Source organism: Miniopterus schreibersii (genome assembly GCF_964146895.1).
Source record: "Miniopterus schreibersii genome assembly, chromosome: X".
Taxonomy (NCBI): Eukaryota; Metazoa; Chordata; class Mammalia; order Chiroptera; family Miniopteridae; genus Miniopterus; species Miniopterus schreibersii.
In genome coordinates this window covers 98,734,753-98,761,090 of record NC_138104.1, presented here as the reverse complement: position 1 = coordinate 98,761,090, position 26,338 = coordinate 98,734,753, and the positions used below count along the sequence as shown (strand labels likewise).

Below are 26,338 nucleotides of genomic sequence, written 5' to 3'. Positions count from 1 at the left end.
TTTCTCTGGCTACATATATCTGGAGAATGCTGCTTCATATCCTGTTCTGGGAGGAATCCTAAATCTTCAGTCTTGGAGATTCATAGTGCACATTAGTACATCAAATGCCCTGAGAAGTCCTGCAAAAAAGGGACCTCGAGATCTGTGTTTACTAAACTTCTTTTACCAGGGAATGAATCTTTTCTTGGGGGGCATGTTTGGGATGCTATCTTGGGAACTGCTGCCATTATACTTTTAGCAAGTTAGGAACAAGAATAAGGAGGATGGGCTTTTAAAATTAGACCACTAATTGTAATAGTCAGGTGGCGATTGGTCGGGACAAACATGTAAAATTCCAGAAGAGTGAGCCTATCAAAAAGAGGTAAATAGTCTTACACATTAGTAAACCCTGAAGTCATCAAGGTACAGCTCATACTTTTAATAAAGATACTGAATCATGCAGACAAGTCAAATTATATTCAAGATAATATCTTCTATAAGGCAAAGAAATTTGTTATATTTCAGGAAGATGAATCAAAATGTTTTTAAAATGCAATGAAATTAAGTTGGAGAACTAATTTATATGGCTCACCCTGATAACACTGGATATCTGAGGTCTCACTGCAGACATTTTATATTTACAGTTTTATATTTAAGAGGTGTAGCATGTCCTGTGAAATAACTCCATGTACTGTGTTGTTCATAACTCTGACACGTTTTAAACTAGTTCTCCAGAGATATATATATAAAGGAGTATGGGACTCTTCAGTCAACACTCTTTGGCATGCTTTCCCACCAGCATTTGGAGAGGAATGAGGGCTCACTATCCTAGGATGGTTGATGCCCTGGGAACTTCCCTGGGCCTGGGCCCGTGCCCTGGCTGTGTGACTAAGGACAACATCCTTTTCAGGCTGGGTTTATGCTAGGCCCACCTAATCTGTGAGTGTGTACTCACAGTCCAAAGCAAATATTCTTTTTCTTGAAGAGTATTAGTATTTCAGATTGCATTTTTTAGACTAATAGCAAGTATATAGTGTCTGTGTTGATGAAAAGTACCGTTTCTTTTTCTTTTTTTAATCCTCACCCGAGGAGTGAGGATATTTTTTTCCGTTGATTTTAGAGAGAGCAGATGGGAAGGGGTTGGGGGGAGAAAGAGAGAGAGAGAGAGAGAGAGAGAGAAACATTGATGTGACACAGACACATCGAGAACACACACCCTGACTGGGGGCGGGGACTGGACCTGCAACCCAGGTAGCGCCCTTGGCCCTTGACGTAGAATCGAACCCGTGACCCTGTGGTGTGCAGGCTGATGCTCTAACCTCTGAGCCATGCCGGCCAGGGCAGTATTGTTTCTTTGATACTTGGGTGCTCTAAAGTTACCACTCTATTGGTAGCATTAAAAAAAATACAGAGGACAAAACCCAGTAGCGGAGTAAGGTTGCTTATCTTGCCGAGGGTCCAACATCAGATTCAGATTCACGTTTGAATTGAGATTCTAATTGTAACATGTTTAAGGCTCCATCCTAGTGTTTACCAGCAGGCAAGTTGGAGTGGTTCACCCATAATTAACTGTTTTTGCAGTCTCTTGATGTAAAAATAAAAAACTGGCATTTTACTTGGCATAGTAAGCTCTAAGAATATTTAGCATTAAGCATTTAAAATATTTTTAGTACCCACATTTGCTGGAAGACTTGAGTGTAAATCCAGGAAATAGAGGCCTTTATTAATGAATAAAAATTGAATCTATCCACAAAGAGATCAAAACTGGGGAGTATGAATGTTACTTCATGTGATCAGTGTCTTTTATTTTCCAAAGGAAAATATTATTGGAATAACTGAAAGTGTTCCAGGCTTGTTTTAATACTTTAGGTACCTGAGTTCTGGCGAGACTTTATTCTCTGGGAGACTTTTGAATCCTCAGACACTGATTTTTAACCCAGCCAAATTTTTGAGAAAACATTTCCTCCAGTTGTTAAATGAACCGACTCACCAGCAGTAGAGCTGCATTATACTTCTTAACTGCAGCTCAGAGCGCCAGGCTTCTCGAATGATTGTCTCTGAACTCTCCTCTGGTTCTTTGAAGCAGGAAACACAGTCTCCCACGATGTCACCCCTCGCCTCCCCTCCTTCTTCCCCGCCTCATTACCAGAGGGTGCCCTTGAGCCATGGCTACAGCAAACTGCGGAGCAGCACGGAGCAGATGCATCCAGGTAAGAGGCGATCTGCAGCCAGCTGTCCCAGGCAGGGTCTTAGAGACTCCTTAATCTATCAGGCAGCAATGCTGCCAGCTGCTGAATCTCGGGACTTAATTACCTCTGTCTTTGGAAACATGACTCAATTTAATTTTATTCTCTCAAGCAAGGTTTAAAAAATAAAACGAAATATATCTTAGTAATGCCTTGTCTTCCATCCTACAAACTAGTTCATCTTTAGACTTGTAAACAACGATTTAGATGATTTAGTCCCTCATATACAGGTTTCATCACACAGGAAAGTGGCATATTAAGGGGTTGTATTGTTTTGGAATTGTTATTCTTTTCTGCAGACATACCAAACATATTTATATAATAACTGCTTTTATGGAACGACTTAAAAATATAACTCTGCAAACACAAAAGAGTTGATTCAGTCGTTAAAGACTGATCACATAAATGGAATTATGTAGCTCTGTGTTTGGGAATAAGAATAAGGGAAATGGTAGGGAAAGCATTTCGCTGAGAAGTGTGTAAAGTGCCAGTTGTGGGGTTGCCTGCTTGCTCACATTCAGGCCATACTGGCCATGCTAGTGATAAAATATGTTAGTTGGCTCTAAGGATGACTTGCAGAGTTGGCTGCTTAGGCTGCAGTGCTAAAACTCCATAAATTCACTGCAGCATCCTGTCCTCCTGGGGCTCAGACTCCTAGTTTAAAATATGACCAATTAAAGGTATTCTGGAAGCCCCCCTTTTATTTTGTGGAGTGTGGCTGAAAATGACCCAGTTTCTGCAGATTTTTGCTGCATCGAAAATAGTGGTGACTTCTACAGGGACACAGGTATAAAATGTGTGCTAGCCTGGACTAGAGAGAGGCTGTAATCTTGTAGAGAGAAGCAGGTATGGCATAATGACAAAATCTTTTGATTGGAATCAGAAGGTGTGGGTTTGTGTGACTGGCTTTCTGACCTCAGGCGAGCCATTTAACTGCTCTGAACCATGATTTCATCTCTTTTAAAGTGGAGTAATAGTATCTTATAGGGGTGTTGTGAGGATTAGTGAGAACATGAGTGTAAAATCTGATTGGAAATTAAGTTCTTTGCAAATGCAAGATGATATTGTAACAAGAAATCATGCTCCTGAAACTCGAATGTCCTACTGATGTCCCCAACAAAACAGGGTTGAGAATTTGTTTTCTTCTTACAGTCCCCCCTGCCTGATTTCCCTGTTTTTAGGGTGTGTTTTTTTTTTTTTAAATTCCTGATCTTGTGTTGGCTTGGAAGTTGAAGTCCTGTACCTAGCATGGTGCTTTTTTTTTGGTTTTTAATTCACAGGTGAGCCATTTTTGTTCTACTGAGTCAGTGTATCCCCAAGTTGCACCCTACCTTTTTTCCTTTTTTGATATTCCTTAAAATACTTGTCTGTACCAGCTCTGTTCCATGCCCCATTCTCTCCTCATCCCATTCAAATTGGGCTTTTGTTCCCCCAGTGGCATGGAGACAGCCTGCTTCTCTCCATCTTTCTTGACTTTTGGCAGCCTCTGTCAAGGTTGTTCATGCCTTTATGCTTTTTTATCCTTTTTAAAAAAAAGTGAGGTGAAATTTACATATGATAAAATGTGCACATTTCAAATCTTCAATTTGAGTTTTACCAAATGGATATGTAACCACCATTTTGATAAAAAATAGAACATTTCCATCACCTCAGAGATGCCCCTTTCCAGTCACCCCCTGCTCCCCAATGCAAGCACCATTCTGATTTTTATCACCATAGATTAGTTTTGCCTTTTCTAGAACTTCATATAAGTGGAATCATGTTGGATGACTGTATTCTTCTTTGTCTGCCATCTTGCCCTCAGTATAGTGGCTGAGATTCATCCATATTGTTGTGTGTATCAGTAGTTTGTTTCTTTATTACTCAGAAGTGTTCTATCAAGATGAATGGACCACAGTTTGATGAGCCATTCTCCTGTTGATGGACATTTGGGTTGTTTCCAGTGTTTGGCTGTTGTGAATAAGAATACTATGAACACTCTTGTGCATTTTTTGTGTGACATATGTTGTAATTTCCCTGGCATCAAGGAGTGGAATTGCTGGACTTAGGGTAGGTGTATAAGAAAGTGCCAAAGAGTTTTCCAAAGTGGTTGTGTACTCCCACTGGCAATGTTTGAGAGTTGATGCTCCTTGCAAGCATTTGGTACTCTCAGTGGTTTCTTTTTCTTCAGTGTTTTTAATGTTTTTACTTTATTTTTTATTTATTTATATTTTTTTAAAACATATCTTTATTGATTTCAGAGAGAGGAAAGGAGGGGGAGAGAGAGAGATAGAAACATCAATGATGAGAGAGTCATTGATTGGCTGCCTGGCCCGCAACCTGGGCATGTGCCCTGACCTGGAATCGAACCCTGATCTCCTGGATCCTAGGTCAATGCTCAGCCACTGAGCCACGCCCAGCCGGGCTGTTTTTATTTTTTAATTGATTTCAGAGAGAGGAAGGGAGAGGGAGAGACAGAAACATCAGTGATGAGAGAGTCAATGATCAGCTGCCCCCTGCACGCCTCCACCAGGGACGGAGCTCACAACCCAGGCATGTGCCCTGACTGGCACATTGGGAATTGGGAATTGAACGCCAGTCTCCTGGTTCATGGGTCAACACTCAACCACCAAACCATGCCGGCTGGGCTTTCTTTAGTGTTTTTAATTTTAGCCGTTCTGTTAGATGTGAAGTGGCATCTTTTTGTGGTTACTCTTTCATTCTTAAAACATTGCTTTCTAAGTTTCTGTTATCCCTTCCTGGTTTTTTCCTACATTATGATCCTTAGACTGATGAGCTGTTCTTCCAGAGGGTTCGTCTTTGTACAGCATACCCATGGAGAGGAATCTGAGTGAACAACCTCCTGATTCTCAAGGAGTTGAGTTTCCTGGGTCTAGCCATCAATTAGAGGCTGTTAGGTCCCTGTAGCTGGGAACAAGGTCATTCATAAATAAAATGTTTATAGGTATTTCCATTTAGAACTCTCTATCTACCTAAGTCAAAGGAAGGGAGAGTTTTTCTACCTGCATCTTGGTCCATTTTGTGATTTTTGCTTCTAATTGATACCATTCATGTTAAAGCTTGTTAATTCCTGTTTTTGTAACGTTGGTGGATTTACCCCCGAAGGACTTTCTTTACCTATTTGCTTCCTTTTCTGTTATGTATATTTAGGTCAAGAAGTAAGAGATCACATGTCTTCTTTGTCTCTCTCCCCATGTTTTCAGAACTCAATTTCTCTTCAGCTTCTATGCCCGGCCCCGGCCTCCCCCCGCCCCGCATCTGTTTTTTCACTCTCCTTTGTTGCCCCCACAATGCCATCAACCCATCTGACAGGCTCAGGACTCTCTTTCCTATTTCTGTACTCATCTTGCCTTTGGTCTAGACAGTAGCATATCTAAAACCTGGTAAACCTTAGTGACTCTAGTACTAAGAATTCTAGAGTTATTTTTAGTTTTCCCCTTTTCAGAAAGGAGTTTTGCTGTGGGGATAATTTTCTTGTAATACGTTTTTCTGGGGTTATTTCCCTGTCCAGTATTGTGCCAAGATTCATGGCTCTTGGGGCATGTGTTGAGTATGTTTTAAGTCAGACTGAACATTATCAGATCAGTCTGTAATTCAGAGCCTCTCTTCAGCTTCTTTCCTGGGCTCCTGCTAGTCTCACCTGTTGGATGTAGCTATAGCTAATGTTCATTGTGTAAGACTTATGTGCCAGGCATTGTGCTGAAATCTTTTTGTGTATTATTTTCTTCTTACCACAACCCTCAGAAGCAGATAATGCTATCCATATTAAAAGTAATGTTTAAATGATAGTAATACATGCATATAGTTAAATATTTAGATGCCTATAGTAAATACAACTGTTCTCCTTCCTACTGAACCTGTTTCTGATCTACAGAGGCGACTACTTTCAACTCTTTTACTTGTTTCTTCTGATATCTAATGTCTCATCTCAAAATCAATATGTCTACTCTGCTTTTTCTTACATATCTTATTCTGATGTATCAGTTCTAGGTATCTACTCAAGAGCATGGGCTGTGATGTTCATCTCCTTGCCCTACAAGTAGACTTGGTGGGCTTGAATTTCTCATTTCTGCCCATTTCCAGCCTGTGCGACTATAGATATTTCACTTTTCTGGGCCTCAGTTTCCTTTATCTGTAAAACAGAATAATTTCTGCCTCAGAGGTTTGCTTTGTGGATCAAATGAGAAATGTACACATTTGTGCCTACCAGTTTCTGGCACATTATAGGTACTCAAATGTTCCCTAGTATGTTCTTTTGTGCTTTTAGAATCTGGTATTCATTTTATTTGTGAAATTCTTAAGTATTCTTGAAGGTCGCCTTCTGGCCATCATTCAGTGGCTTGACTGCAGATTAGTCTTGACTGTGAAGCTACTCATGCCAAACTGAATCTAGTTTGACGTTGAATCTTGCAGTGATGAAATCTTCAGGGCTTGTTTTGTACTCCTCTTCTTGGAGAAAAATGGTACTTCTAGTTCCTTATTAAACCTATTGTAAGGGGATCTAAGAATTAATATTTTTTGCATTGAACTGCATGTCTTGTATTTTATTTGGGAGGAAGGAGAGTAGAGGCAATAAGTAACACCCACCTTTTTATTTCCTGAGTTCAGATCCAGTTACGGAATGAGACACAAGTCAGACCAAGGATGGCCTGAATATCAACTGTGTTACCTGATAGAGCTGATCAGAGCACACATCTTGGATTTGTGACTGCATGGGTTTCACCTTTCCAGTCACGGGCCAGCGTAGCCAACCCAGGCTTCCCACAGGAGTAGGAAGAGAAAATCTGCCCTCGAGGCCAGGCCTGTACAAAAATGATCCCCATTGTGGCTGAGTCTTCATTCATCTTACTGTTGAGATGGGACTGTCTCTTCCAAGGGAAGAAGGTCCTTGTAGGTGAGGGACTGGGGCCATGGGCCAGATGGCTTCCCCCACTCGGTTCCCTCCTAGGCAGTAGAGGTTCCCTCTCTCTGAGGAGAACCATGGGTACGTGGGATCAGCCTCACAGGAAAGGCTTATGACCACTAGTATCCCAACCATGGTACAGTTTACTGTCGTCCAGACCTTCTGGCATTAAGGGTTTAACTTGGTGTTTCATCAAAGTAGAATGATCTTAAAAATCCTTCTCTGAAGACAACACCTGCCTACCAGCTGAGATTTATTTTTAAGATCTGGATTATGTGCTCTCTATGTATGTTTCTTTTGCAATTTTAATTTTTAATCATTCTTAGCAGAGTCTGAAAATCCACTAAGTGATTTGCTAGGCAACAATTTTGATATTTTAATGTGTTTTAATGTGTTATGATCTTGTGTTCCAGTTTCTTGGATGAAATACAATAAGCAGATGTGAGCCCAAGAGTTGTTTGTTATTCTTGACGTGCTGTGATTATACCTTCTTTGTTTTAAAAAGATCACATTGTGCTCAAGGTGGTGCAGTAACAGACTGCTCTGCTCTCTCTACCTAATTGTATTTATAAGGAAGCTACAGAAAGGAAGCTACAGAAAGAAAGCATTTTACTTCCAAAAGCTTGAACTGTTAACCCACACAAATCAGAAATGGTTTCATCTTGGGTGATCATTTTTCTTATCTGTTGGAGCTGAATACTACCTGGTTATGGTTAACTGTTTTTCTGCCATGTCGGCAAGGTCATTAAGTGTTCTGGAAATAAAAGGAATGAAAAAAATTCATTCATTTTTGTGGCTCAAGACCTTTTCTTAAAGGTAACAAAATTATTTTTAGTTTGGTTATGAAATGATAAAATAGTAAATATAAATTATATTTATTCTTTTGTGTATTTTTCTCGACTTGTTTTACATTCTTTCCAAAAAAGAAGACAGTGCTATTTATTTTTCACAAATAAACAAAATAAATGATAATACTGAGTTTTAGTGTTCAAAATGTGTATTTGTTTTCTTGCTCCTTTGTGGGGTAGGAGAGAATGAATGAGAAGACTTTTAAACAGGAGGGTATATATAGAATTTACCTTATGTTAAGAATTTGAACATTTATAACATGGCACTTTTCTAACTATTCTCATTGTTTTCTATCCCAATTTAGGTTCTCACCATTTCACCTTTACAATTTATTCCTAATCTTAACCTAATGTAAATATTTTCTTGCCTTATCATAAATTGGTTGGATATCTTTAGATTGTTCAGTTAAATTGTACCCAGGGGCACCAAGGTTTGTTTGTCCTAGGTGGCCCTATGCACATACACTCTAATTCCTTTGCTAATTCTGCCCTTAAGAGCAGACACTGGATCAGCTGGAGTGTGAAGTCATAATTTTTGGGTGGAATCTTTGTGTACCATGCTGACTTTCACTCCTCTTTCAGCTCCTTATGAAGCTAGACAGCCCCTTGTCCAGCCTGAGGGACCCTCATCGGGGAACCAAGGAACCAAGCCTCCTCGGCATCAGGCTTCCCTTAGCCGGGTAAGTGATGTTGTGGGGTTATGCTAACGGGAGACTTTGGGGACATGGCTTTTTGATGGGCCCTCTTTGCAAGGAAGATATATAACTGCCCCCTCATGCAAAGATTGTACTTCTTGTTCTGCTGCTTGTATATTTTCCTAAATATTTTCTACTATATATGTTTCTCAGTGTCTCTAGACTTCCACCATCATCTACTTAATCATTAGGTACCTTCTTCATTAGGTACCTTGTTCTTGCCCTTCCACCATCATCTACTTAATCATTAGGTACCTTCTTCAAGAGAGCTTTATTTTTTCCAAAACAGCCTATCATACCTCTGCCTTATTTTTTATTATCACTCATCCAGTGCCCAGTTAGCTGTTACCCATTTGTTTTGTGCCTCCAATTACATTGCAAGCTTTTGGAAGGCAGAGGTAGTTCTTCTGTATTCTCCCTCAGCGCCTAGTTAAATGCTGTTCAGAGAACAGTTATTTTACAAATGGCAGCAACTGCTCTTTCCCATATGTAATCAATACAAAAGAAATATTATGGTAGAAGCACAAGTAATATTTCAGTTTTTCCTGGCTACACCATCGCTTAGAATAGTTCAGCTTCCCTTTCTCCAGTGTTTTCCTTTGGATAAAGAGTTCCTTTTTTCCCCTGTGTCTGCCACTGTTTTCTTGTGTAGTATCTCTGAGTCCTGTGCTGGCGAAGTTATATTTTCAAAAAAGAGTGTGTGTGTGCGTGTGTGTCTGCATGAGAAAAGTTATGAAAAAACTTGGTCCACTGTTTGACCCTAAAGACAAGAGGAAGTAGGGTGGTTTGTATAACATTTCAACTGTCCAAATTGGGAAGAGGATCATTTATGCGCAGGCAGTTCCACTCAGAATAACAGGGTGGTGTCAGATACTCCCGTAAGGAAGTAGGCTGGTGTCTGGACCAGAATAGACAGAAGCTAAGGAAGATCATGGTGTTCACTGAATACGCACTGGGAATGGGCATTGTGTTAGGCGTGGTACAGAACTTTATCTTCTGAGGTGGTAATACTTTGTGTACAAAGAATTTTCTTAAAGACAATAATTTATCCATATGCTGCGTATTTATATTTAGTGCTTCTTGCAACCATAATATCTAGGTACTATTATATATATTAGTATAGATGAGTTAACTGGCCGAGAGAGGTTAAGTAATAGGTCTAAGGTTTTATTCATAACACCTAGGTCGCAGAACCAGGATATGAACCCAGGCCTGCCCAGTGTCAAAACCTGCCCTTTAAAGACTTTGCTATACGTTAGAATCCCATGTTAGAAGGAGGCTAGGTTCTAAAGTTGCTGCATAAATAAACGTTGGGTGTAGTAAAAAAAATTCCTGAAAATGCCTTATTGGTACCACATTGAAGAGCCAAGATACCATTCTCTTCTAGGTCCCATAGAGCTCAATTTTACCCCTGAGTTAGAACAGACAGCTGTTTCTTCAGATAAGTCCCGGATGTAGTAGTTGGCTGTGTTTAGAGTTCCTGTGGTACAAAAATATATGTCTTTAAACACAAGAATTACACCCAGGGTGGAGTGATGGTTTACATTAGGAAGGGTACTGGAGGGACTGGGGTTCATCTAAAAAATTCCTGGAGTGTGGCTGTGCATGTTTATGCAGAGTATATTCTGGCACCGTGGAGACCACATTCTGAATGGTTAGAGTGACAGTCAGACAGGCAGTGAGCCGTGAATTTTGCAGTGGTCAGACGGGGCTCACCAGGCCCTTTCTACCTGGCCCGTGGATGGGATGGCCGTGAACTCTCACTTGGATTGGTGTCCTGTGACTCCTCTTCAAATCTCTAGGTCTATTTTTCTGCTGCTAAACATGCTTCTTGGGCATTTCACTCAGTTAACGTTTAATAAACACCTATTACATGCCAAGTGCTATGTTGAGAATACAAAAATGAGGTATAACACTCCCATTTCCTGCCCTCATGAGGCTTATAGGCTATTGGAGGAGATGGCCATTAAGCAAATCATGACAGTGTGACGTGAGTGGAACTTACACTGTGCTTTGAGGGTGAAAAATGGCAGGGGGGAAGGGTCTGACTTAACCTTGGCAGGCAGGGGGTGATCAAGGAAGGTTTCCAGCAGGGAACAACATTTGAGTTGAAACTAGAAGGATTCATAGGTGTTAACCAGGTGAAGGGGTAGGATTGGAGGAGGAAGGTAAGAAGATGGAGGGAACGGCACACAAAGACATTTTCTATGTGCTTAGCATTTTATACACATCATCTCTTTCACTGCTCACAGCTATTTTATGAGGTAGTTCCTGTTATTATCCCATTTTTCAGATGCTGAAACCTGAGGTTTAAAACACCTTATTTGATTTGCTCAAGGTTACAGCTAGGAAGTGGTAGGGCTGGAGTTCAAACACTGGGCATGCTTCCTTAGTCTCTGGCTCAGGAACCGGATGGATGGTGATGTCATCTGTTAAGCTAAGAAGCCTTGGATGAAAAACTGGTGTTGGGAGTAATGGGGAAAGATCATGGGTTCAGCATTGGATGTTGGGATTTGAGCTTTTGAGATAGCCAAGAGGAGGAATCAGAGGTGTTAGGATATATGAGTCCAGAGTTTTGGGGAGTCAGGCTGAACATAAGTATTTGGCAGCAATTGGCTGTTAGAAGGACTTATGGTATAGTGCAAAAAAAACCAGACAGGTGCTCACCCAGGTCCAGCCAAACTCTGTGTGACCTTGGGGCAAGTTGCTTCTCGTTTCTGTAATATGAATGGCTTGGAATGGATTTCACAGTCCATTGTAATAATCTGCAACAGTCTGATTCCCTTAATGTTTGTTTGGCATCAGTGGAGGTTCCCCTCCTCCTGTTTGGAGCATTGCCTTCTGTTTAAGATGAGCGCAAGGGGCCTTTTTTTTGGACAACAGTATGTGGTTTTCATGGCTGATGTGTTTTTCTTTCTTTAGTTCTTAGGTTTCCTTCTTATGCCTGTCAGCTTGGTTTGGCTGAACTCCATGTCCCAGAAAGCAAAATGCCAACCTGAATTAGTCATGTAGGTGAGGGGATCTGAAGTAAGGGTTCTTGGTGGAAGGGGATTAATATGGATTCAGCATGGTGCTAGGCCAGGCCAGGGTAACTAATTCCCCTCATGTTGCCATTTTAATGTGCTGATGGCAGCTTCCCCTGTGGCCTTGTATTCAAGCCCTTCCTGCTTGATTGGGAGGGGGTGGCCTCTGGGTACTGGGGAAGGCTTTTAAGGACCATGATCCAGCTCTGTTGCAGCTCATGGGCTTGGCATTTTAGAGGTATTTATGCCAAAATCAGCACCTAAACTTTGGAATAAATCGTCTTTTTGATTAATGTTTTAGGAATTTCAGGTTTTTTGTTCAGGTGGTGGATGGTTGACAGTGGTTTGTAAAGAAATCATAAGTCTCCTTTTCTGCTTCATCTTTTATCATGTGTTTATAGATCATTTTATGGTTTACTTTTCACAGGTTATCCTAACTGTCTAGACTATGTAGGCATTTGTAATTTCACTGGCACAGGGTTTAGAATTGCTCCTTCTGCTCCCACTATACTCCACTGCCTCTGTTTTTGCCACACTTACCAGAAACGACTTTGTGTTAAGTCCCTGTCTCATTGACCCCTTGGCAGCTTTTGACACTGACTGATCATTTGGTGTCCATGATGCCGTCCTCTCCTGGTTTTTGTCCTGGTTTTTGACTATTTCTTCCTGAACTTCTTCAGTTCTCCTTCCTCTACCTGTCCCATACATAGATCCAACTCTCACTCTATTGGGAGATTAAAGATGGCGGCGGACTGAGTGGAAGCTCCACTGACACTCTCCCGGGACCCAACTGGAATTACAACTAAAACATAGAAAAACCATCCTGAATCATCAGTTCTCACTCTATTACTCCTTAGCTACGTGGAGGCTAACGACCACATATCTCCATCTGCCAGTCATTTTCCCTCGAATGTCCCACTGTCACTTTAAACATCTTTCCCAGAAAACCAGCTTTCATTCCTCCATTCCTGGTTCCATCCACTCATGGGCACAGGCCAGAGTGCTGGTCACTGTCTCTGACTCCTCTCTCACCCCTTCTGCCCTTTCAGTTATCAAGTCTTGGCCATTTCACTTTCTAAATACCTCTGTTATCCATCCATTCTTCTGCACTTCCTCGGTTCAGGCCATATTCTGTCACCAAATCTATTGCATCAGCCTCTAACTCTACTTGTTCCCACTCTTGCCCTCTTTAAATCCATTATCCTCACCACAGACAAAAATAATCTGAAAAATACACATTGGTTCCTCCTACTCCCTTGATTGAAACCTGCCACACTCTACCCACTGCTCTCAACATATCATCCATGTTCCTGAACGTGGCTCTCAGGGCCTGCTGTTTAGTCCCTGCTTTCTCTTCAGTCACAGTAGCCCGCTGATTCTCCCCCTCCGTCCTCTGGCCACATGGAGCTGCTGGTCATTTCCCATGTGTGTGCTGTGTGGAAACCTTACTCTTCATCCTTGCTTTGCCTTCTTTGTTTTCTCCTTTGTCTCAGTTTATCTGTGCGGTTTTCTAATTGATAACACAAAGTGCAAGCATTTTCTAATATTTCTTGTATATGTGAGGTTTCTATTTTTTTATTCTTAAAAAATGGTTCATTCCTCATCACATTTATCTGAGAAGCTCAGCCAAAGGGAGGGGCATCCTATCTTTATTGGTTTTTCATCTGAGAGACATTTGGTGTTGTCTGTTTCTTTTGTATCACTCCAGGAATGCTTTATACATATATAAGCAAATATAAGTATTCTTATAGGTATCTAATATATGCAGTATATTTTTACCTGACTTTAGGGAGATAGGTATGGCAAATGGAATATCTTTTTAGCCAGATCTCACTAGGATAAATTATCTTTTATTTTAAACCAAAAACACACTCACTTTTTAAACCCTAAACATACATGCTGTGAGGTTTTCTTCTCTTTCTGGAGGGACAAACTTAACATTCTTTTGGGGTAAATTCTCAGTACTCACTATTATTCTTACTTAAAAGACAAAATAATGACAAACAGCCTGTAGAGAACTTTACCACCTTGCCATTTTAGTTGGGGTTTTTGACACTGTTTTTGGTGGAAGTTTCCTAATGAACAGGTGGGGCGGGTTGTTAGACAGTGCTAGCCAGGCACCATATCAGTCCAAAAGTCTGTAACTTTAAAAACATATATTTAACTTGGTTGTCTCTCTTTTTCCCTCATTCTTGCTCAGTCTTGATTTTTGGCCACTCTGGTTCTTTTGTCTCATACTCAGCCCCGGGCGATGACCCACCGGACAGGTTGGGCCCACAGGGGCTCGTTGAGGGTCCAGGAATTCTCTATCAGCCTGTGTGGGTTTTTTCCTTCTTTTTCTGCAGAGCCTCAGGCACTTTTTCCTTCCTTATTTTAGACATTTCCCTTCTTCCCTTTCTGAGACCTCTAACGTTGCCCCCTGTGAAGGCTGTGTCTGCTGCAGCATAATGTCACCTGCATGTTCAGTTTTTGTCCATTTCCTCCTCATATCGTGGCCAAACCCTGGGGCTGATGAGCCACTGAAGACACACACATGGGTGTTTGCATGAGGGATGGGAGCTAAAAACCCACCCGATGATGCTCTCTCTTCCCATGGCCACATGAAAGCATGCTAAGGCTTTGGTTGCTTGTTTCAGATTACACAGTAAACACTACACTGTTATTTTTTGGATCATGGGTTATGAGTTTTCAAATACTCTTGTTCTTCAGAGCAATTAAAAATTTAAAGACTGTATTTCAGAAATTTAAAACATACAAAAGGGTGCAGAGTGAAAAGTGTCTCTTCTGTCTCTCCTCCTGTCATTCATTTTCCTATCCCAGAGGCAACTGATAGGACTAATTTCTTTTGTATTGTTCTAGGAATATTTTGTGCATATACATGTGAATATAGGTATTCTTATATATGATTATATATAATATGTGCAAAATATATACAGTAGTTCCACCTTTTTAAACATATCGTAGCATACTGTACATCTGTTATGCATTTTTTTACTTAACAATAAACTTTAATAACATTCTATAGCAGTACATAAAGTACTTCCCTATCTTTTTGTTTTTCAAATGCATAGTATTTCATTATGTGCATCTTCCATCAATCATTTAACCAGCCCCTCTGATCAACATCTAGAAATTGCAGTCACAGCACATTTGCATATATATAGCATTAGTTCCCAGAAATGGAATAATTGGGTGAAATGTTTACACATTTTAAATTTTTGGTAGAGATTTTCAAATTGGAAACTGTATCAATTTACACACTTGCCAACAAGGTATGAAAATGTTTATTTTCCCATACCCATGCAAACACAATGTGCTAAAAATCTTACCTATCTTTGCCAATCTAACAGGTGAAAAATGATATCTCAATGTAGTTTTATTAGTAGTTCTCTTTATTAGTGAAGTGCGATATCTTAAGTTTATGAGTCATTTGTATTTCCTTTTTTCTGAATTGTTTCTTCATATACTATGCCCTTTTTTTTCTTTTGGGATATCAGTGTTTCCTTATTGGTCTGTCATTTCTACCAATCTGAAAACAGAAGCTGGTGTCTCTGTTCCTTTGGACGAATGAGAGGCTGCAATGTATGTGGAAAACTGCTCCTTGCATAGTTGAGAGGAGGTACTGGGCTCCTGAGTCCCTGGAAGGAGAGTAGGGACCCTAGCTTCTTTTCACTTCTGGAGCACCCCAGGTTGCCTGTGATAGGGATTTCTTATTTATATTTTCATGGCAGTAAAGTTGAATTACTTAATTTATGCGTAGAGGTTAGGGCTAGGAAAATCTTCTGTTGTTAGGGATGGTAAATGTCAACCATGTCTGTGTGTCTGTGTGTGTTGACCTCTCAGCATTGCTTAGACAGCTCAGTTTTTTCCTCTGAGTAAAATAGGAGGGAGAGAGGAGAGGGAGGAGGAGGAAGAGGGAGGGGGAGAATATATTTGTTTGCCTTGGTGTGTAACAGGAAGAACTGGTTTGATAAATTTGATAGGAATGCATGTGCCTTGTTTTTGACGTGACACCTTGTTTGACCAGACTCAATCCCCACTTGATTTTAAACCCTCACTGGAGGTTTACCATCTCCTAGGAGGTAAAAGGTTGCTGTGTCCTCGGCATATTCTTTACTGAGTCTACTAGGACTGACAGATATCTGAATGGTCACTATTACCACAAAGAGGTCCTATTTTTCATAGCATCAAGCCTCCTTTGTACTTTCTTTACCTACTTACAATTCTTTTTCAGATTTTCTAGTCCTTATTTTTAAAACATTTAATTTCATTTGATACTGAAATTTACTTTTCTCAGCCTACATCTTTTTTAAGCTGTCTCTTATTGTATTCCTCAGGTGCTTACCATGTACCCACACTTCTTAACAATTAGAGTGATGTTAATTGCTTGGTTTCTTTGCTGGGAGGCACTTTTACATGAAAGACAAAAATGTTTTGTGTTACAAGATGAGAATAGCAACTGGATCATTGAAAGACAGGGACTCCTAGATATAAGAAGAGGGAACCTGGGATAGAAATTGAAGGATGTTTTTGGGAAAAAGACACTGATTCTGCAAATATTAGGACTGATTGGGGTTCTGCTTTAAGGCCTTGCAAAATCCATGCTTCAGAGATAGCAGGGTGGGAGGAGGGTCAAATTGTAGGCTGGTCCACATTAGAATTCTAGCATCCATGCAGCACGTCGGTTAGACTGGTGATGAAAGCAAATAAGTACATCTTATTTGTGGGATCGTCGTTTTTCCCTACAGGGTGTGGGCATTGCATTAGTGGCTTATGTTGTCCAGAAATTTCATGGTAATAGCTAGGGCCCACATAGATTTGTTAGGTTTAGCCTCTCAGATGTAGCTGAAAACAGTTCAACTCCTGGTCCCAGACAGTACTTTTTAAAGCTAGAAAGGAGAGTGGTACTTGTTTCCAGCATATCCATTGGGACCTTTTGGTCTCAGTTAGTATATAATAGGCCATGAATATGGAAGGTTCCTTTACAATAGCACCACTTCAGCACTGCCCTTGACCTCAGGTGAGCAGGTGATGTCATGCCCCCAGTTGCCTATACCAAGTGTCAACTACTGACCCAGTGTTTATTTGGCTCAGTGTTGTAGTGGCCCCTTAAATTGTGTGTGTCCTTTCAGTGCCCCCAACAGTCTTGAAAGGTAGGGGCTTGGAACATTACATCCTCTATTCATCTGTTGGGAAATATTTACTAAGTGGCTTATATGGGTCAGCCACCATGGCAGGGGTACCCTAGAGACTACAAACATGGTGCCTACTCACAGGGAACTTGCAGCCAAGTGGGGGGAGATGAATGCGAATCAAATGATCCCACCTCTGTAGTACAGTGGAAAACTGACAGTTGCCCTGAGGGCAAGGGAGTAGTTTGGTAGCAGATAACAGATAAATCTGACCTAGGGCTAGAAAGTGAGGAAGGGCTTCCACAAAGAAGTGAGGGATGACTAGGAGGTAACCAGGCAAAGGCAGGATGGTGCTGGGAGGTGAGGAGAAGAATGTTATGTAGTGTTAAGAGTCCAGACAAAGGGCTTGTGTTGGTCAGGGTTCTTTATTGTGGACAACAGATTTTACTCTGGCTAGCTTAAGCAAATAGGGATTTATAATAGGGATGTGAGTAGCGTACCAAATTTTTAGATGGGCTGAAGATTCAGACTTCTTACAAGAATAATTCCCAAAACCACACAGCAGGACTGGGTGGCTAAGGGGGCCTTGCTTCTGCCACGGTCAGAAAGCTACAGAATTGGGCAACTGCTGCCATTGTTTTTGGCTCCATCGCCACATCATGCATGACCTAGACCAGCAACGTGAATGCTCTGTTCCCTGCCTCTTTCACCATGTGACTCAGTTCTGAATCAGTCTTCTGTAGGGGTATTTGTTTAGTGGAACCTAAGTACCGTCTAGAATTCTAGCAGCAAAGATACTGGGACAGTGTAGTTTTTACCTAGCCAACCTCTGCAGTGCAGGGAATTATGCTTGGGGGGGGGGGGTGAGGTCGGTGTTGAGTGAGCTAGAGCACCATGTGTAGATAGCATGGAGAGGAGACAGCTGAAGAACAGAAAAGCCTGTATGTTAGAGCCTGGAGTGGTAGAGAGATGGGGCTGGAGAGGTGTGTAGAGCCCTGTGGGCCATGGCATGGCCTTTCAGGTGGGGGATGGATGGCTCAGAAGCTAAGTAACTGGCCCAGGTCTCATGGTAAGTGACCATTCCATATTTGAGCCTAGTCTGTGTGCCTCCAGAACTGGCATTTTTTGTACCTCTAATCTGTAGCTTCATCCTAAAGCATTCCTTGAATTCAGCCCAAGTTTTTGGCACATCTGTTTCCCATCTGACCTAAGGCTGTTGAATGTTAAGGGGCGGACATAGCAGAGAAGAGACAGGCAGCCTTGACCAAACTGGCAAGGATTGGGTTGGGGACGTTAATGCAGTGGTACTAGAAGACTGCAGCCTCATCAGTCTCCTCTTACTGCTGATTTCTCACTTTCTCCTCTAAAGCAGACAGCAAAATCCTGACAATTGTAAAGGAAAAATGCCCTTCTGGAGCAGAAGATCTTGGCTTCTGATGGAAGAATTGGAGACAGTGATTACTCATAAGCATTCCTTATGTTAATCAAAATAGTGTTAGTGTCACATACTAAAATAACAGAAATGATTGAATACCTGTATTGTATAGCTATTTACAGGATTCTTTTCTGATGTGAAAACATGCCAGATGCATATAGGCAAAAACTATGTGAGAAATAAGATGTTGCTCTGTATAATTTAATAGTTCACTGGCCAAAATCTACAACTAAACTAGATAATGGGGAGGGAGGGGTAAGTATAGCATATTCATATCCCCAGCTCGGATTCTCAACCTGCAAAATTGCCGCAATGGTTTAGGCATTGCAGTGAGGTTGTTCTGAAAAGGAAACAGCACATTGTTGCAGGATGAATGCATGGATGGATGGATAGGAGGGAGAAAACCATAGGGTTTGCTGATTAAGAGTACTGTTGGATCCCCATTCATGTTCTGGCTCTACCATTTACTAGGTGCATGGTCTTGGTAAGCCACTTCCCTTCCCCAATGCTCAGTTTCCTGTTCTGTAAAATGAGAATAATGGGACCCACTTCACAGAGTTGTTGTGAAGATGAAAATAGGTCATGTATATTAGGTTTTTACAGTGTTTGTCACTAAGCAAAGTAATGAATATGTGTTACCTACCATTCTCATGGCTATGGCGGTAGTTTTAAAAATTTTGTTTATCTTAATATGTAGCCATTGTGCATTGCCTAATAGACTCAGAGAGAACCTTCTGGGCTGTTGAAAGTAGATCCCTGAGCAAGTCTTGCAACATGTGGTTAAAGACACCTTTGTGCATTTATTTCCATGAAGAATCTGATAAGGTTAAATTGCTCTGTTAGGATTTCATTTTAACGAACTTTTCTATAGACAGAAACAGAAGTTATTTATTGCAACTTCATGTGAATCTATAATTATTTCAAAATAAAAAGTAAAATAAAAATTTTAAGTTCTCTAACTTCATAGGTAGGCCTTTACTGGTAGGTGATAAGCACATGTAAAATTCAGCTCTAGTCATTATAGGAGAGCTCAGGCTAACCTTTCTGTGTCTGGACTAAAAGTGGCAATTTGTCCAATCTTTTGTTTATTTGTTTACTCATTCAACAAATATTTATTGAGTGTTCCCTATTTGATAGGTGCTGGGTATATAGCAGTGATCTGAATGGACAAAATTTCCTGCCCTCATGGCCCTTATATTATAGTGAGATTGGGGTGGGAGACAGACAATAAACAAGACTTATGGAGTACAATATAGAATGGTTTAATGTGAAAACAAAATAGCTGAGCTCCATCCCCTTTTCTAGCTCCTTTTCTTTATTGCTCATTTAGCAGTTTTCCCCTAGCCCTCTTTTCTCTTCACTCTGTACTTCCTCCCTGAAATCTCTGTCAAACCCATGAAAGATAAACTCCTGTTAACCAAACATAGAGAGACGGATGTAAAAATGCATCCACGCGCTGTCCCTGTAGATAGTTTGCATGGACAACCAAATTATAATGAGAAAGTTGTTGGGGCTCAGACTTGTCTCATGTCATTAGGTGGTCAAATTGCAAAACGAAGGTAGCCTCATGCTTCCATCTTCAATGCAGGAATGACTGTGGTTGAGACTGGGCAGGTCTGTCTTTACTTTGGGCCTTGCTCGAAGGATAGATTAGTTTAGAGTAACAGCTGCTATAACAAGCATGCCCCACTTTTTAATGACTTACCACAATAGATATATTTCTCACTCATCTAACAGGTTGGTAGGTAGCTTTCCTCCACATGGTGATTCAGGCTCCAAGGCTCCTCCTGTTCTGTGGCTGTTCCATCCCCCATTCAGGGGCCAGTGGGTGAGGAGAACATAGAGGAGTGCCACAGGGTGCTAGCCCAGCCTGGGAGTGGTGCAAATCACTGTGCTCACATTGCATTGGCCAGAACTCAGTCACATGGCTGTACCTAACTGCAAGGGGGGGGGGGCTGGAAAATGTCATTCCTGGTGAGTAGCCATTCAATGACAGTTTTTGCTACTCCAGATGGTTTATTTACTGAGGTACCTAAAAGACATTGTTATAAGGTCATTGCACCCTCAGATGAAATGGCTGAACTCATAGGCAGCAATTAGAGGATGTTTCCAGGGTGGGATTGTATTCTAAACAGAAATGTATTATGGTTGGAACAATATACACACCCTTCTGAAGTTCCCCCTGACAATGCCTCCTTGCAATTCATATTATTCAGCTATGCTTGATTTTTAAGATACTTCAGGGGTAAATGTCACCTTTTGGGATTTTATTAATAGTATTATTTTTTAATGAGTCTTTTGAAGTCTCTTTCATTATAAACAGGCTGTTTTCCCCAGAGATAATAACTTGCAGTGCCAAATATTTGCATTTCACTTGAAACAAAACCAAGGATTTGAATGTTTTAAATATAAGCAAATTTAATTCTCTTGTGTCTAGAGAAACTGTATAATGAACCATATGTATGTGACTTAAGCAGACAGATGTGGATGATTTTTCTCTCCCTTTATTTTTTCTTAAAAATGCTGGCAGAGCTCAAAATTGGCAGCAAGCAACAAATATCTCCACTCAGCCAACCAAACCACTGGAGCTGGAGTTGAAATGGGGGAGTTCTCTTAGGGTGTATGCAAAAGTGGAGCTTTTCTTGGTTCTGGCTTCTACTTGGAAGCCCAAGGCTCCACAGCTCACCCACCCCTATTTCTCAGTGCCTTCAGTCTTTGCAATTAGACATTTTGTCGTAGGTGACTGACTTGATCTGAAAAGTTGGGTCAGTTGTTGTTGTTGACTTTGAGTTCATCTGGAGGAGATGGTTCCATGTCTCTGGGTCCTGCAACGAGATGGCCCCCTAGCTGCTGACAGAAAGGTTCTGAGCTGCCATCCTACTGCTAGAACAGACCTTCCTCTAGTGGTGGCCATATGGCTTTTTTCTCTTACTCCTCTCATAGCCCTCCTTACCCTGGGATCACCTTGACCTCTGGCCAGAGTTACTGATACGGCCTTAACTGGTTGTCTTACCTTTAGTCTTTTCCCCTTCATTCTCCTCACTGAAGTGTTCTTTCTGTAACTCAAATCTGATTATTTATGTCTTGTTTAATACTTATTGGTGGCTCCCTATTTTCTAGATACAGTCTAAACCCCTTAACCCGGTGCACCTGGGCCTTCATGATCTGGAACCTGCTTTCTGTTTGGACCATCTTGAGGCAACTCCACTAACATCCTCTCTGCACTGGCAGCCTAGTCTTTCTATATGTAGCCCAACCAAGCTACTTTCAGACGATGGCTAGTTTCTCTTATTTTTTGGGTGTCTTTGCAAATGCTGTTCCTTTTGCTTGCCTTGCCATGCATGTTCTATAGCATTGCTTCTCAAACTTGACTGTGTTTTGAATTACCTGAAGGGCTTGTTAAATCATGGATTCCTGGGCCCCACTCCCAGACTTTATGATTCACTAGGTGTGGGCTAGGGACTGGGGTTCTGTATTTCTAACAAGTCCTCAGGTGATGCTGATGTGGATGGTCTGGGGGCCACACTTTGAGTAGCAAAGCTTTTAAGTACCATAGCATGCAATTAACTGTTTTGAGATTGCCTGTATTTCTCCCTGACTGGACCCTAGGCTTCCTGGGAAAAAGAATGTTTGCCCATCAGTGTATCCCTAGTGTGACTAGTCTCTGGGATATTGTTGATATTCAATAAGTATTTATGAAAGAATGACTGAATGAATGAATGAGTGGGTCACTGTTTATGCAGCAGAGTTCCAATAATTTTGCTTCTTGTAGTGGATCAGCTTTCTTTTGGAGTATTTCAGCCTAAGGGTATGTGGAATGTGATCTATCTGTCCCTGAAATTAGCGGATACGGAAGTTGAGAACACCCCATAACAATCACACCATGGGTAAACTACAGGAAGACAGATGGGAACTTCTTTTGATCTCAAACTTTATATTATGAACTGGACTTATAAATTTTCTTTCATTCAGCACAGCATGGAGTAGCATTTCTGCATCTCTTTCAATATAGGAAATACCCCTGAACTTACTAGAGCCTGTCAGAAAGTAGCCCTCATACTAATTTTTAGCATGTGTGATGTGCCTTCTAGGGACTATGTGTGGAATAAAGGCGTGTATGATACGGTCCTAGGCCTGCAGGTCGAAACCTGAGTGCAGACAATCAAGAACACTAACTGCTCAAGCTGCAATACTTACCGTAATTGTAATAAGGATTCATATTTTTTAAGATGCTCAAATCACTTGGTTTATTGAATCAATTAAAAACGTGCAGTGAGAAGCAGGGTGAAAGAGCAGGGGATAGGTTAATATGTTTAGTGCAAGCCAATAGAAGGGCCACACTATATACAGATTACTTAATGTTCATGTGCCCTCTTTTGTTGTTGTAAGGCCTTTTTGGTTTTAGGGAGCAGGAGCTATCCTTGCCAGGTGAGTTTTCTTGAAAAGGAGGAGGTGTTGAGGTTCTCATGGGAATCCAAGAAATGAGAGACAAGGAGTGGCTCTGGGGTCCTGAGGAGCAGGAGTTCTTGGTTGTTCATACCTGTTCTGCCATTAACAGGCCCTTGCCCTAGTTGCCTTGAGTTTGCTTCACTGCCCACTTACTTGGCTGCCAACAGCCATCCTTGGCTCCTGCTCTTTCTAGTACTTCTCTACCTCACAGGTTCTGCTTATGCTTGGTTCTTGCTCCCTCATGGCTTTCAGTCCCACTTGGCCTTTACTCTGCATCATGGTCCATACAACTCCAGAATGTACACCTGTTCAGGGTCTGTTCTCCCTGCTTCTTGGTCTTCATGTTTCTTATCCACATCCCCCAAAATTAGCATCTGCCCCATGTTGTTCTTACTAGAGAAGAGCTTTCTATGCCAGAGCATCCCAGAGGCCAGCAATTGTGTGCCCCCTGTACTTGGACTCATTTGGGTGAGACCCAGGGGTGAGGTGGATCATGCAGTGCTGTGGATCTGGCAAACACATCAGAGAGCCTTTTGGGCAGTGGGACCCGATGGATAGGATTTGAGTAGGCTGAGATCAGAGGAAGGGTGCTCTAGGACAGAGACACAAATCTGACCCATGAAGAGTGAGCAATCAGAAACCTGCTGAGAGTGAGCAAGGAGGCAGCTAGATTATAAGGGCCCTAAAGCCCAGGTGGAAAAGGTAGATTTTTAAAATAGGAAGCTTTTTTTTTTTTTTAATTGATTTCTGGAGGGGGGAGAGAGGTATGAGATGAAACATAGATCAGTCTCTGCATTCCTTCTACTGGGGATTGAGCCTGTAACCCCGGCATGTGCCCTGACCAGAAATCAAACCCGCAGTCTTTTGGTGTATAGGACAATGCTTCAACCAACTGAGCCACACTGGCCAGGGCCATGTAAGCTTTAAAACCGAGGACTCAATCACTTTTTTATGTCCATTTATGATTCCTGCTGTCAGAATAGACCTGAGACCTGCTAAGACGCCACTGATACCACTCAGGAGTGAGGTTATGTGGGAGAGGAAGTAGAGCAGTGGTCCTGGAATTGGAAAAAGAACAAACACAGGCAGACATTGACAACAGCAACTGGATAAGGCAGCTTCAGTTCCTGGAGGGAAAGAATGTATTCCATGGGAATATTAGCTTCCATGTCAGAACCAGAGAACACAGCCTCCAACACCCAGCATGGAGACATCGGTGCCTTTGTTCTCAAGACAGTAGTGGGACAGAGCTTTCCACCTGTGTCCCACCAGCTTGTTGAACCAACTCTGCCTGATTAAATTGTTCACTCATAGACGACCGTTCTTGTCTCTCCTGTCGATGCCTGGATTTTTAGGTTCCTTTATTCCAGCTGTTTCTGTCATTGTTGACCTGGAGGGCAAGCTCCTGTGAGCTCTACACATTACCATCTGGCCAGGAACCTAGTCCAGTACACGCTGACTGCCTCCACCCTGGGTTCTGCCCCTGGAACCCACTCAGACATCTGGGCTCCTTCAGAAAGTGCTGCCTGGGGCATTTGAGTTTAGTTCTGGAATCTGGTGGGAGCATTTTGGAAAGTTGTGTGGTCCATGGGGTGCTCAGACTGACTTTTGATCTTCCTTGCTTGCTTTATTTATATTGTTTGTTTCTTACCAGAATGAATAAGGGGTTTCTGAAAGCAATTCAGATGAAAGCAACTCAATTAAAAAAAAAACTTGATATGCCAGAGCTTGGCTTTGAACAACAGATAAAAAAGAGGGGTTATTTGCTGACTGCAGGAGTTCACTAAAGGGTATGGGATCCTCTCTTAAGTTCTCTAAGCCTCAGTTTCCTCATCTGGGAAAATGATAATACCTGCTGTTTCTACCACTCAAGTGTTTTGAGATGCTGGATGAGATAGGGATGTGTGAAACGCTTTGTAAATTTCAAAGCATTCTGAACTTAGGATATTCACTTAATGGACAGTGGCTTCCAGGGCATTTAAAAATGGTTTGATTTACATTTAGTATGAAAACTTCAAAGATGACATCTCAAGGTTATAGCACAGCTCAAAGTTTTATCGTCTCATTTCTTCTCAGAATGTCTTCAGAGGAGAGCCAGGTGTTTCTGGGAAGAATTACTTCCTGGAATAGGGTGTGTGTGTTGGGGGAAGGGAGCGGAGATGGTCTGCTGCTTTTTCTAGGGATAGTGAGTACAATGCTCTCCTAATTATTAATTCCTTGATAGTGTGTTCATAAGTGGCAACCTGATAGTTGATTAGCAGTAATACTTCTCTCTTTCTTAGTCTCCTTTTGTCCTAAAGGCTTATCCTCCTTGTGCTCACCTCTTGATTCCATGAAAGCGTCCTTTTGCAGTACCACCTTAGCCTTAGAGTGGATGGGAGGGATGGGACAAAGCCCTGGGCTCCTCCTTCCAGAATCCCCATTTTTGCTTCTTTCCCCACAGCACGGCCAAGCTTTGTTTTTTCCTGCACCATTTATTTCTTTGGTTCTCTGCACCCTCAAAGCCTCACCTTTGGCTTGCACGCCCCCTAGTGGCATGTCTGATGCACCCCTCCTACCCGGTTGGTTGTGGTGCCATCACAGCTCTTCTCGCCAGCCAGCTCTGTTACTAAGGGTTAATCTCAATTCACAACGGCGGGATGAGAGTTTGGGTGATCCTGACTTGCCCGTCAAGTAGGGTCTGGGAGGTGGGATTTGAATGGGAACTTCTGATTCTCAGATTTATACAATGACAATGCCTCAGAAAAAGAGATGATATGGTTACAGCTTTTCTAGATTTTTTTTATGGTTTAAAAAGAATTGATTATTTTACTCTTTGCTCAGCTATCTGAAAGTATCAAAATGTGGTAAATAATCATTTTACCCTTCCTTTATCACATTGGAAACACTTTTGTCAATCACCAAGTGTTGAGTATTTCATGCTCAGTTCTGCTAACAACTTTGGGGACTACAAAAAAATATAAAGCATGATGTCTGCCCTTCAGAAGTTTACATTCTAGTTACACGGTGTTTAAATTACTCCCTTGAGGAGGAAAATGAGTATAATGCATGATAACTTTTATTGGTGTTTAATATATCTACTTCATCTCACTAAAGAGAGATTCTCTGAGCATTTGCTTATTTGTTTTTAAAGTCCTTTTCAGTGGAGAGAGAACCACAGGATAACAGCAGTAATTACCTGGATGAACCATGGAGGATAACAGAAGAGCAGCGCGAGTACTATGTTAATCAATTCCGATCCCTTCAGCCAGACCCAAGTTCCTTCATTTCAGGTAATGAAGTCTGACAGGTGAGAATGTGGGTTCCAGATCATTGTCTCATATAAATAACAGTACATATCTTGAGAAATAATTCACACAAAATGAGTATGACAACCTTCTTTGACTTCAATTTGTTTCCCTGTAAGATCGAATTTCTTATCAGCTATAAACCATGCAGAAAAACACTTGGCAATGACATTTGGAAAATTATGTTTCCGTTTCAAAGGGTTAAATAGGAATTTGGTGGAACCTGGTCTGGACCCTGTGATTTATTAGCTGGAGCAGTTCTTGAAATGATAGAACGTGGCACCAAGGCGATATCTTTAATTGCTTATTCATTACATTAGAGTTACAGAAGATGTAGTACA

At 41.5% G+C, this 26,338-nt stretch overlaps 1 protein-coding gene across 3 annotated transcripts in view; it reads left to right on the top strand.

Annotated features, from left to right (window-relative positions):
* REPS2 (RALBP1 associated Eps domain containing 2) overlaps positions 1–26,338 on the top strand; it is a 172,563-nt gene that overhangs the window by 58,140 nt on the left and 88,085 nt on the right. For 2 of the 3 annotated variants that reach the window (XM_081126454.1, XM_081126455.1), the window contains 3 exons: positions 2,063–2,189; positions 8,559–8,656; positions 25,844–25,982. In XM_081126454.1, the coding sequence (XP_080982580.1) occupies positions 2,063–2,189; positions 8,559–8,656; positions 25,844–25,982 (364 nt within the window). The remainder of the gene's footprint in view (positions 1–2,062; positions 2,190–8,558; positions 8,657–25,843; positions 25,983–26,338) is intronic. The other variant, XM_081126456.1, reaches the window with a different exon arrangement.